General features: G+C 40.2%; 1 protein-coding gene across 2 annotated transcripts in view; it reads right to left on the reverse strand.

The window, feature by feature from the left end:
* Positions 1-593: 593 nt before the first annotated feature.
* LYN (LYN proto-oncogene, Src family tyrosine kinase) overlaps positions 594-13,931 on the reverse strand; it is a 45,803-nt gene continuing 32,465 nt past the window's right edge. For both annotated transcript variants that reach the window (XM_042838713.1, XM_042838704.1), the window contains exons 11-13: positions 7,740-7,893; positions 6,563-6,694; positions 594-2,208 (exon numbers count right to left, since the gene is read on the reverse strand). In XM_042838713.1, the coding sequence (XP_042694647.1) occupies positions 2,006-2,208; positions 6,563-6,694; positions 7,740-7,893 (489 nt within the window). In that variant the 3' untranslated portion in view covers positions 594-2,005. The remainder of the gene's footprint in view (positions 2,209-6,562; positions 6,695-7,739; positions 7,894-13,931) is intronic.

The raw sequence follows: 13,931 nt of genomic DNA on the forward strand, positions 1-13,931 counted from the left end.
TGCTCTAGGACAACAATGGTCAAACACTAGGCTAAAGCTATAGCATTTCAAATGACCTCCTGCTGTGCACTTGTCAGGACACACTTGTCCTGGTCTGAGATTTTATGTGAGCAGGCTTGCATAATATTAGCAATAATCTTTTATTCCCTGAGCAAGCGCTGTTTCCATGCATGCTCTGACTTTCCAGAATACTTTTGTTGACCTTAGGAAATGGTTTGAAAAACAAGGTTGTGGTGTCTTTTTTTCCCTTCCCTTAAATTAAAGCAAAACCTGTAGTGAAGTTCTTACCGATTTTTGTCTGTAATCCTTTCCACAGTGTTAAAGGATGTTACGTTAAAGGACATGGAGGTGCTGCTTTAAAGGACAGCTGAAGACTAAATCTCTTCCTCCCCTCCAAAAAGAAACAGATGTGGAAATGGCTGGCTGCTTTGGTGGCTTCAGGCTGAACTGATATAAAGCAAGCAGCATCCATTAATATTTACCATTGTAAAAGAAACTCGTTAATGGTAATGAACAGATGTTCCATGTGAAGCTACTGGTACAGACAGAATATCAGACTTTTTTTTGGTCCCAAATTACTACTGTACAACTTGTTTCAGACTAAGTGTTTATTTAAAATTAAAAATCACCATATAATAGAAACAATATTTACATATTTAACTGATAGTCTGCTTAAGCAGCACAGTTTGACTGAAGGAAGCCAATGGAGAAAAAGCAATGATTGCTGATGCTGCTGAACTTTAGCTGCAGGCACACCAAAGCTTAATGAAGAGTCTGAAGCTTCTGCAAAGTACCATTTCCCTGAACAACTGGGTAAGGTGAGAGGTGGCAAAGATGTCCTGGGTTTCAGTGGTGAGAGCCAGTGTCACCAAAAGAAAAAACCTACATCTATACTGTAGGTGCATTGTAATTGCACTAGCTCATCTGTTCGGTCATTTTGATAAAAACAATTTGATATATAGAGCATAGCAAACTGCATTTCCTTTTAGAGCTACAGATTTATATATGAGGAAAGTTAAATTGCAGAGATGCTATAACTTACTTAAAATCCCATTGCATCTCTCCACAAATTGGTTTGGGCTGTGCTTGAGCTAGTTTTAGTTTTAAAACAGCTTTAGGGTTAGTTGATTGAAGCAGCAAAAGTTAAGAAATATTCTTGAATAATCACATGATTAAAAATTAATCTTACAATATTTCCATGGGTAGCAGTGATTGCAATGAATGTATGAACTTCCTTCACCATCCTGTGCTTTCCCATTGACTTCAGATGATAACTTAGGCCTTGTGGGAAACTGGAGGTTGAACGCAGAGCTGGGCACGCTGCTGAGTCTGCCTTCATGGATGCTCTTCTGCATCAGATGGCTGTTGCATTGCTTTGAAGAGGATTTTAAATTTCATGAGTAACAGCAGTAAAACAATTGTTCTCAACGTAAAGAACTACATCCATAGCCCTTCCTTAAAATAAATCATTATACCATTTAGAAAGTCTGACAAGAGATGATGGTATTCCAACTACTAATGTGAAATAACAAGGATACAGAAACAATTTTAACAGTATGCTGCATTTGTCATGACTTTGTCATGAGGAACAACTTAAACATGTAAGAGGTAAGGGGGTTGTTCCTTTTTCTTTTGAAAGCTGCTGTTTGTGTATGCCTTTTATAAAGGGATCCTTGTAATGCATTTCATGACTTTGAGCCTAAGAAGGCTTTGAAAAATGGCACAGGTGAATAAGCTTTCCTTCTGTCTCCCTTCCCAATCCAAAAGGTCTGCTCAGTTTGGGATGTTTCTGCAGCTGCAAAATACCAAGCATTTAAAGGTAACTTCTTTGACCACAAAAAAAAAAAAAAAAGATTATTTTGCTCAGAATTACTCTTTCCTTCAGCACTCCAGCTTCCACACTTGGTTAAGATGTCCAAACTCAAAGTAATTGGTTACAGCAGTCTCTCCAAGTAATAGTCTGTGCCAATGATCCATGTCAATAGGAAAAAAGTGGTCTTTTTTTCTATGGCTGCTGTTGATATTGCCCTTCTGTTGCTGTGTAGAAATCATCAAGTACACTCTGTAGGTAATCAAATGTTGGCCTTTCTTCTGCTTTGTCTTTCCAGCAGTTTTTCATGATATCATAAAGCTCAGCCGGACAGGTTTCCATTCGTGGCATTCTGTACCCACGCTGAAGAGCGACCATCACATCTGAATTGCTCATACCTTTAAAAAAAACAAGTTTTGATGAGCTGATCCATGCTGCCACTGTTTCCTCTTCTTGGATAAGAGCCACAGCCACGATGCCCACCCTGGCCACCTGTGTCATTCTTTCCTTAGCATCCCTATGTGCAGAGGTTCTAATCTCCTTGCTCCATGCCAACAGCGAGCAGCATAACTGTCTCACCACACGACCAGTCCCTCATGTTAATGCAACCTTGCTGTATTAAGAAGCTTTCAGATTTTTTTTTTCTACGTTGCCTTTTGCGTAACTTGCTGATTGCAAGATAATGGACATCCCTGATACTGTTACATGCAACAGGCAATTTCCTCTCTCCTCTTCCTTGTACTATTTGTGCTGAGTTTTGTTTTGTTTCTCAATTATTGTTCTCTATTCCTTTTCTCAGAAAAAGAACTACCAGCAGTACAGCTTCTGCCTCTCAAGGACCAGTCCTGTGAGCGTGGCCTGCTATCAACTGTATACTCCTCCTCTTGTTTCCTTCTTATTTTCCCCCTTTCAGCTCCTTGAGAGCTTGGTTCAGAGTGATCTGATCACTTATGCTTAGAAGGCAATCCTTCACATGCCTGGGCCAGCAAGAGAACTGCTTCCTGCCTTTCAGCTGCCCCTTCCTCTGTACAGTTTGTGCAACCCAATGGAGTAATTATGCCAGGACCATCTTTTCCAAAACACAAGACTCTAAGCTTTCTACATTTCAGGGAATGCCATTTCTTCCCCGATGGCACCTGTGGGAAGCACCTGTGTTTCAGCCTGGATATTTGCCTCTATCAGTGAGAACTTTATACTGAGAAGGGTATTCCAGCCCTGACAGCTGCTGGCTGCTCCTCCGCTGGAATGCTGCATGCAGGCAGTTCTGCCCAAGACTTCAGCAGGGGCATGGGATGCTTTCACAGAATACAGTTACTGCACTATAGACAAAGCAAAGCCAAAATAAATACAGAAAATAAGATGTTTAGAATGTACTCACTGAAATAGTTGGTCATACTATGCAAAGCCTTGGCTAGCTACAACACAGGGGGACTGCTCCTCCTCAGCTTTTGTGTTGAACAGGACCAGTGCTGGGAGTTAAGGCACCTTTTTGGCTTGTGCTTAGGTCTACTGTCTTTAAGGAATAATTGCTACATGCTGAATGCCAAGGACAAGTAATGCTTTAGTTAAATAACTAATTGTTAAAGTAAGTTAACAAATATTTTTTCTTCAAGTTCAAAAGACAAAACTGAAAAACCTTTTGTCACTATTTCATACTAAATACATGCTCATGTATGTTCATTATGTGTTTTCTTAAAAACAAAACAGCTTACCTATCTACCCTAAACTCCTTGTAGTGCTCTCAAACTAGCCACTCATTCAACTTTTCTGTTCTTTTTTCCAGCAACAATTACCAAAACTACACCCTAGTCAGTAAATGACACATATTTGTTGCATTTCTGTTATGCTTACATGCTTATATGTTAGCAGTGGACCAACTCTAGATTTTGTATGGGTCTGTTTTAATTTACACTGTGGTACCTGCTAAGCTTCATAGAGAGAGACATGATTTCAGATGATAGAGCCCAGGAAATGATGCGAACACAGCAGTATGGAGGAAGAATCCCAATGCATAGAAAATAGTGCATCTTGTGAAGAGCAGCTGACATAATTGGGATGCAAATGTGTCTGTTTCCAATATTCAACATACTGTATAATCACCTGGAAATTAATTTTTAACAGCCAATTCAACTTCCTTGCCTACAGCTCTGTGCCATATTTCAGAGATAGTTCCTGATCCTATCGTCCCACTGCCTGCTTTGAGTTTCTCTGGAAGAAAAACAGCTGTTGGAATTTAGGAACAAAGATCACAAGAGCTCCATCTTTTTTGTCAGGAAATGCTTCCTACACAGTTGTCTAATTTGATTTTCTTTGCTAGCGTAAATCACACCCTTTCAAATGCAGCTTTATGCTGAAAGCTTGCTAGCTGCTGGTGGTTCTTCAAAATATTATTTTCAATTATTAAGTGTTCCCATTAGAATTGAAAAATCCATTTACTGTATCTGCCCCAGTGGCTGCTAGTTACATCCTATAACTTACTCTTGCCATCCTGGGGTAATTTGCCCAAACTGGTCACATTTCTTCATGTGAAAAAAAATCGGTCATCCACTTACTTTGCTGTCCTAATGGTTCTTCAATGTTAACTTTCTGTCTGTTAGGTGACTTGGTTTGCTCTTTTGTTTAAAATAGACATGTATCCCTCTTGCAGCTTAATGCAAACACGGCCTGAGAATTATTAAGATCATACACTATGCAGTCTAGAGGCTTCTCCACCTAACAGCTGTCTGACAAATGAATCCACAGCATATAGCTTATTTAGCATGCTCATAGAAATATTTCCATACATAAAAAACAAATAAACAAACAAAAAAAACCAACTGCCCAGGCTTCCCCTAAAAAAAGAATTTTCCCACAGTAGTACAGCAGTACAGTGTTGTACCAATTGATTTTGTTCTTAAACTAGAAATATGATAGATTTTACAGAGCTGAAGAGACAGCAGGCTTAGCTGCTGGATTAAGTACTGGTTTGGGTTTTGGATTGTTGTAGTGTTGGTTTCCAGGTGAGCTTGTAGCTTTGCTCAGGGAAGGACAATTTTCAAGGCATTCAGAAATAACCTTAGGAAGCCATCTCAGCATAGGCCAGTGTCTGGGTACATGGGAATGTGCTAATGGGAAATAAAGTATTCCAGCTGTGGGAAGAAACAAACCTTAAAGACACCTTACCCTGGTGCACACAGCTTCCATCTGATCTTTCCTTGGGGACATGAGCATTTTTCTAGAGTAGGTCTGGGAGGACCTGCTAGTTAGGTACATATTTTATATCCCTTGCCTAAAAAGTTACCCTGAGCATATGTTTAAACACTGAGTTGTGTAAGCAGTCCTATCACCTCTTGCAGTTGAGGGGGTTGCTCTTGAATTTAAGTGCTTCCCTGAACTGGAGCCTCGGAGAGACAATCTTGACTCAGATTGTCAGTTTTGGCTCTACGTCTTGCATGGAAAGCTGATATGTTCTTCCCTCGCATAATGTAAAGTTGGCTGCCATCACCTTTGCCCCTGCTGCTTGAATCTCACGTGAGGTCCTGCGTCACCATGTCCAGAAGTGTTAAGTCTTCTCGGTCACCAAGTTCTATCCCTTTAACATCCCCCTTCTCTGTCTGCCAACTGCAGGATTCTAAAGCTTCTCAGAAGTTACTCCATCTACTAAGCGGAGGTGAGCATTGCAGGTGAATACAGCTCCCTTTGCCCACAAGATAGGAGAATTTAGGTTATTTTTTTTTTTTATGTCAGTAAGCTTGAGTGCAGCCTGCTTGCTCCTAGCTGATCAGCTGTGCCTGAGATGCGACATTTTTCTATGCACAAATATCCTTTACCCGAGCTGTTTCTCTGTGTTGGAAACATTAGTAGATATTTTGTTTAGAAGAAAGAAAAATGAAACAAAGCACCAAACCATTTCACAGCTACATAATGTAGCCATTATCAATGTCCTCACCAGGGCCTTGTATCTGAACCACAGGAAAACAGTGTAACTATTCCTAGTGGTCCATCAAGACATTGCTTTAGGCTCCCTTTTCTTACTTGTTTAGAATAGCTAACACAAACAAAATATTCGAGCCTATTTGCTTGTGAAAACACACTTCCTTAGTACTTTTCAATATTACATCAAAAAAAAAAGACAGTGACTTATGTAGCAGCTCAGTAGTAACTACTGAGCATATAAAAATGATTCCTCATTCATGGTGCTATTAGTCCATTCACTAAAATTTACCCAAGAGATGCACATGGCCTACACATACAGTGATTAAAAGTTTTCAAAACATGAATTTTACCTGCTTGATGTTTTCCACATCACTGCTGTTGCTGCTGTCCAATGCCAGCTCTTTCACAGAATCATAGAGTTGCTCAGGTTGGAAAAGATCATCCATTCCAACCACAACCTAACCATCCTACTCTAACTCCCTCCACTACCCTCCACTAAATCATGTCCCTGAGCAGCACATCCAAATGGTTTTTAAAAACATCCAGGGATGGTGACTCAACCACCTCCCTGTGGAGCCTATTCCAGTGCTTAACAACCCTTTCTGTAAAGTTTTTCCTGATATCCAACCTAAACTTACCCTGGAGCAATTTGAGGCCATTTCCCCTAGGCCTATCACCTGTCGCCAGTGAGAAGAGACCAACCCTGCTCTGTGCTGTAAGCACCTCTCTGATTTTGTAAGAGAGCAATAAGCCTCAGCCTCCTTTCCCTGGGTATTTTATTCATCTTTTAACACTGAAGTGTAAACACAGAGAAACAGTATCAATGTACATCCATACCTGGATACGGAATCTTTCCATAAGTAACTATTTCATACAGGAGAATCCCAAATGACCATACATCAGACTTAATAGTGAAAGATCCATAGTTAATCGCTTCTGGTGCTGTCCACTTAATAGGGAACTTTGCACCTAAAAAACAAAGGGGTTTCAATCAGTCAAAGGCAATTTCTTTTTCGACATGGAGGAATTCAATGACACCTTTGCTTTATCCACACTTCTACATCATGTGCCATTTTGTCAGACTGTCCTGTTGCTGTCTGTTACACAACAAATGTAATGGAACACTGGCAGGAAGGTCCAGCCTCTACTGCCATGCCACCAACATCCACCTCTAACGTGACAGGCCAACATAATGAAACAAGAGGCATTATTTTTGGATCAACCCTCATACGTGGCACCTTTTGCCTCTTCAGCATCATGAATTACAGTGGCAGTAAGCATTCTCCTTTCTGCCCAGTTGCCAGGGAAAAAAAAATCATCTTACCATTCCCATCAGTTGGAACTTCACAAAGCTTTAACTAACTTTCACAATTTTAAAGAAAGCCAATCTAGCTTCAGCCTGCATTTTAACATATTTCAGTGTGTATCTTAACATATTTCACATTCAGTTATTTCTAAACAGCCACAGCTTAAAAAGACAACCAGTTTTGCAAAAGGTCCTTGCAACAACTGCAACTGCTTCCTTTCTGTAGAGAAAAGGTGGTGCACATGGCACTTAGAATGTGAAGAAAAAGTAATTCATAGTTTTTCAGCATTTAATTCAGTGGGATGGAAGCTGTGGACGTATAATCAATTTGTTCTATTTAGAAAAAAGAAATGTGTGCATTTCCTAACTTCCTTTAAAAGGAGGAAGTTATATATATATATATATATATCTTATATTATATATATTAATATATATATAATTATATATTTATTATATTATATATATTATAATTTATATAAATATTTATTATTTTTTTTTTTATAATAAATTATGTAAATTAAGTTTTCCACAAGCCTGGGAAGCACAGAAAGATTATTTGTTTCCTTATTCTTTTAAAAAGTTTAAAATGCTGCCTCTAGGAAGTTGTTATGGCATTTTCTGTCCTTGGTGACCTTATTATTATCTTTAGATACAGTCCCACTGCCTCCCAGAGGCTGAAGCTTTAAGGGCAAACATAAAAGTACGTACCTTCTCTTGCAGTATATTCGTTGTCTTCAATGACTCTAGCTAGTCCAAAATCAGCAATTTTGCACATCAGTAAGTCTGAAACCAGAACATTAGCTGCTCTCAAGTCTCGATGAATGTAATTTTTTCTTTCTATGTATGCCATCCCTTCTGCAATCTGTATCAAAAGGAACAAATGTTTTGGTATTACAACACTATACAATACCATCAACAGCCTGGCACCTCTGTTCTTTCAATTACTCAGCAAAGTCACATTCATTTATTCACTACCAGTAGAGAGACAGATGTTCTTCTAAGGTTTGATTAAGCAACAATGCAAATAGTTAAAAAACAAAAACAAGCAAACAAAAATCCTCACCAACTTTCTAATCACCTGCTATCAGCCTGGGCAATTACGAAACAGTTACTAAGACAAGTCAAATAGCTTACGTTTATCTTCCCCTGCAGCACAGCCTACTTGCTCATACATGAGGAGCATTTGGCATCAGCAAGCACTCAGATACTATCACATGTAAATTTCATTTGCGTTTCATCAACCCAAGTTATTTTCCAAATCAAATTAAAGGTGATTAATGACCTCAGAATATATATTGGGATGATTATTTCAGTGCTTGCTTCAGACTGCTCTTTTTACATCCACTGAAGAAAAATGCACTGCTTTTCAGAAAGAAAAGAAACTGAAACAAATAGTTTCTCAGCTCAGAGCAGTAGGTCTTACACATGGTTAGTATGCCGTCCAAAAGCTAAATAGGAAAAAAAAAATAGCATTTGGGAGCTGTCAGTATTTCTCTTCCTTGTGAGATTGCTGGTAGGTTGTTCCCAAGCAAGGCCTGCAACCTAACCTTTGCTACAGATCCTATCCCAGAATGACTGGAGGCAACAGGTCTTTGCCATCCCTATGGCTTGGGGAACACAGAATCACAGAATTGTAGGGGTTGGAAGGGACTTCCAGAGATCAGTGAGTCCAACCCCCCCCAAAGCAGGTTCCCTTCCTGGTAAGCACAAACACAAAAGCTCTCAAGTTTCATAGAATCATAGAATGGTTTGGGTTGAAAGAGACCTTTAAGATCATCTAGTTCCAGCCCCCTGCTATAGGCTGGGACACCTCCCTCTAGGCCAGGTTGCTCAAAGCCCCATCCAGCCTGGCCTTGAATGCTTGCAGGGAGGGGGCATCCACAACTTCACTGGGCAACTTGTTCCAGTGTCTGACCACCCTCACAGTAAAGAATTTCTTCCTAATATCTAGTCTAAATCTACCCTCTTCCAGTTTAAAGCCACTTCCCCTCATCCTGTTGCTATCTGCCCTAATAAAAAGTTCCTCCCCAGCTTTCCTGTAGGCCCCTTTCAAGTACTTCATTTGTTAATGAAGCAGAAGCAAAGCAAGAGTCCTTTTCCAGTCCTGGTCCCTCAGACATGAGCTCCTTCCTCTCCATCTCAGCAGAATTCAGGTACATTGGTGCCTCTCAATGCCAGAACAGCATGTTTCAGCTGTGCAGAAAAGCAGGTGCAAGTTCCTGACTAAATTTTAAGCAAACATGAACACCACTTCTGCTTATGCATTTTTCAAAAGCCCCCAAGGGGTACAACATACGCACACACTACTGCCACTTACAGCACTGAAACCGCACTGCCTTCATTCCTCTTTTTCAGCTGAAGCAGTGGAAAGTACAGCCACTTTCCTTCCCACCTTCCACTGCAATGGTTTTCTTACAAGCCGACAGACAGCCACTTCTGCAGGGCAGTCTTTAATTTCACTTACAGAACACAAAGGGGTGCTCACACACTAAACCAGGAAGAAACTGATGATGAAGAGAGTGAAGAACATCTGCATTTCATATTTTCTGGATATAAGTCAAAGGTATTTTATAATGAAGGAAGAAGCTACTTATGAATAACTGCTGCAGAGTGTCCTGCTAGAGACTCAAAGACATCTCACAAAATGAAAGAGTGGTATTTGGTTCTCTCCTCCAAATATAATTACTTGGGTCTGGGGAGGAAGGAAATGTGAAAGTGAAGGTTTTGCATTAAGATCTATGCTGAAATTGGACTGGCCAGCTTGGCACGTAGAACTGTAATGCAGACAGGTGCACCAATGTCAATGTGAAAATACAGCAACCATCATGAATGAATTGACTTTCCTCATACTTCCATGCACAGATGCAACATTTAGACTGGCTGCTGACTGTGGAGTAAAGAACCATCTCAGGAAAGAGAAGGTGGTGGTGGTGGCATTTAGTTTCCACATCCAGCCAAGCAAAGCCATGGGAAAGCCTGTTTTATTTCACTTCTTTGTGCCAGAACAATTGAAGACATCATCTGATTAGTCACAGACTAAGAATGTGATAGCAAACAATTCATTACATTTTCAGCAAATAAAAATTGCACTTCTGTGAAATTCCAGGACAAAGGTTTTTGGTGCATCCAATCGGAGGACTGCAGTGAAACCATGCATGTACAAACACTGGAGCAGGCAAAACAAACAAACAAACTAACAAACAAATAGGAAAAGTATTCCTTTTCCTAAACAGGCAGGGAGTTTTGAATGACAGAAGGAGGGGAAGCACAGCATTCAACAGCTGAATACAAGCACCCAGGTCATGTTGAACATTTCTAAGTGACAAATGAACAATAAAACAAACAACAAAATAAAACAAAGCAAACTACTAAGAAATGCTAGGATAAAAACTCTGTGACATTTCCCAGCTCTATTTCATCCATGGTTTTAAAACAGAACTCATCTAGATTACTCTGAGAGGCCTTGGGTACACTTTTAAAAGGCTTCACTTTGTATTGACAGATGTGGCTTTTTATTCTTCTCAGGACCTGTACATGTGACAGCCCAGGTGGAAGCACACCCAGCAGAAGCCAGGGAGCTGTGAATAAACGCTGCTTCAAAATACCTTCCATGCTGCTGCTGCCTGCCAGCAGACATGAAGCGTGCTTGAATTGAGAGATTGGGGTATTAAGGAATCCAGAACTTCTTCAGTTTAGTAGCAGAAAAAAAAAAAAAAAAAAAAAAAAAAAAAGGGCTTTCATCTTTTAAAAAACAAGAGCAGAACATAACTTAGTTCAAAAGGTTCATTGAATTTGCATCATATTGTCTTAGCTGACCTCATAAAACAGAGGCAAGTGTTATTTCAATAACTGAAATAAAGAACTACAAGTTTCGTGGGCAAATTAGCTTTGAGACAAGACAGAAAATAGCTAGTGAAATGCAGTGTGGCAGTACCTCTGGTGATGCAACTGCCTGGCTACTGCCCGTAAATGAGAGGAATGAGAGCAGTTTGCATGCTCTGGCTGCTGCATTAGCAAGATTTGGCAGTGTAGACTGTGGACAAAGTGATGAAATCCACATACGCTCAAGCTCAGGACTGGGAAGCAGCAGCTAAGAGCAGCCCCGTGTTTCCTCAGCCCTCTTGCTGAGCTGAGAGGCAGAAGCAGCAGGAAGTGGAAGTGCCTGTGAGTTGTATCAGGCTGGCTGGCAGAGGAAGTTGCAAGGGCAGCCCATGAGGCCGCTGTGCTGCTCAGCTGCCCATAAGGGAGGGAGGCTCACATGTTGTGTCCTGGCTTTGGTTCTGGCATATACTGCAAATTTACAGTTCTGCTGAATTCTGCAGGTGATACCATAGCCCTGCTCTGCATTAATGCAGGCAATGTGTGCCGAAGGTTTGCTGAAGGTTTGCCAAGCTCAGCTTCTTTTAAAACATTACAGAGTCTGCTGCATTCATCTCTAGGGGCCAAATATATTTTTGCTAGGGCAGGGCCAACACCAGATTTCCCCAGCCTCTATTCACACATGTTATTTAAAACACAAAAGAGAAACTTCAGCTCTTTTAGGGCACAGATTTAGAAACCAAGCTGGACCACCTTCCTAGCGACGACTTTGTTGCAATGTTTTCCATAGACCTGATTTCATAAATAGTGTCTGCTTGCACAGCAAAGAATAGAAATTAAAAAAAAAATATCCAAGTCCAAAGCCATGCTGAAAGATAAGAACCAGATTTAAGTCTACCTCAGTACTCATCTGGTACTATTAAAAATGACATCAATGTCTGTGTATGGTCAGCAAACAAAACAGCAAAATCAGGGTAGTGGTGTAGCAATATATTCATGGACTTGCTTGAAAAAGATGCTTACTATTCCCTGTGGGAGAAATCTTTGCTTTTTTTATTTTTATTTTTATTTTTATTTTTATTTTTTTATTTTTTTTTTTTTTCAAAATCAGAATATTTTATCCCTTGCAAACACAGATTTCTTTCACGATTTCTCCAGGCACAGGCTCTATGAATTCAGGGAGCAGAGCACTGACCAGCTGCTTGGTAATGGAACACCAACCCACTGCAGTCTTCAGCACAGTGACAAATCAGCTCCAGAACTGGGTTCACGTCTAAGGGCACTACATTGTTCGGCTGTCTGTTAGTCACACAGCCACATCCTCCTCTTATCCTCAATCCTTCCTTATCCAACAAGGCCACTGTAAGGTGACAAATGCCATCCCTCTAGATAGAAAGACAACATATTAAGTGGAAGCATATCCTGTCCCTTTTTGTTCTGCTGACTCACAAGTCCATTGCTAAAGTATTGCTCTGCAACGAGTAACATTCTTTCAGAATTTTTTTCTTGCAACAAGATTCTCACGCGCACATATGAGGACACAAGCAAGCCAGCTGTGTAGCGTGGCTGTGAGCAAGTCAGTCTTGTGCAATATCACAGACTTATCAGATGAGAAAAGACAATCCTCTGCTACCACTTGGTATGTTTTCAGTCTCCCCAAGAAGCTTGGATAGGCTGGTAAACTGCTTTACTGGAAAAGCATCATCAGAGAGGCACGCGCGGCTCATGTGTGTGCCACCAAAGAAAAACACATTCCTGATCTCATTTTAGTTCACTGTGGTTTCCTTCCATGCCTCTTCTGAAGCACAGCTCACTGAATTTCTTTCCCCTTAGGCTGTTCAGAGTTTAACATCATTACTGTAAGAATAAACTAACGACCCTTTTAGACAAGCCAAAGTACTACCTAAACTAACCAAACACACATTATGCTCTCATTTATGTAATACAGCCTACAGTCTTGTAGTATGTGGTCCATAAGTAGTCTGCAGTAAAATCACCATTATCTAAGCAATAGGCCCACATAGTTTGAAATTACATTAGTTTGACTTTTGTCCTACAGAACAGGCAATTGAACAGCCAGAATTAGACAGGACTAATGCAACATCTTGGTCATTCAAAGTGAAATCCCTGGCCTGAGAACCAAATGCAGCCTGCAAATCTATCCCATGCAGTCCTGTTTTCAGTTGACGATGTTCAAAGCCTCTAACGAACATGCTCAAAAAACCCACAAATTCTTTCCATAGAAAAAATCCCTGTTGCAGTTGGATTTTGTTCTCTGTTCCATTTATTTGGGCTGTAGTTGGAAATCTTCAGAAAGTGTTTCCTGAACATCCTTTTAAAATAACTCTGCAACCAAATGCACGCCTTGATCTCAGACGTTTCTCTGAACAGTCTACATCTTATGTGAAGAAAGTGACTTCACATACCTCCTGTGCTGCCTAAGGTGCTGCCCTCTGAGGCCAAGTGCAGGAAGAGGCTTTCAAAGAGGTTACTGGCAGATCAGGACGATCAGTCACCTCCATTTCAAATGAGCCGCCATTCAAAGCTTTGTAAATTATGATCACTGACCCCTGTCGCAGTGAAAGTTATTTACCCAGGTTTTATGCAGTTGCCTTTTCTCATTCTCCAATTCATTACGCTTTTTTATGTTTGAAATTTCTGAAAATGCTAAACTCTTTTAAACAACACAACAACTTGAGCTCTATTAAAAAGGCCTACTGCACAACCACGCGTCCTGGCTGACCTTCAGCCTTCCTCCATGTCAGTCACTGACCACAGATATTCTTCTCTCCCTTCAATTTTGCCCACTATTTTCAAAGTTACCAAATATTAATTCCTTATTTATTTTTTCTTTTCCAATCTTCCAATCTCCAAACTATGGCTTGGAATCAAACGTTTTTTTTTCACATCTACAAAGCTTTTATCTCCACTAAATTCTCAAGGATGAATTACCTAAATAGTTCAGAATACTTAACCAGTAGCTACGCTGAACCAATAATTATAGTAAAAACAGTTCCTGTATTGAATCTGTTACAAAAAATCTGTATTTGAGATATTGAACACCTACATAAAAATGTCTCA

This window comes from Centrocercus urophasianus, unplaced genomic scaffold (assembly GCF_019232065.1).
Source record: "Centrocercus urophasianus isolate 14NV4802_14NV808 unplaced genomic scaffold, USGS_Curo_1.0 seq_11, whole genome shotgun sequence".
Taxonomy (NCBI): Eukaryota; Metazoa; Chordata; class Aves; order Galliformes; family Phasianidae; genus Centrocercus; species Centrocercus urophasianus.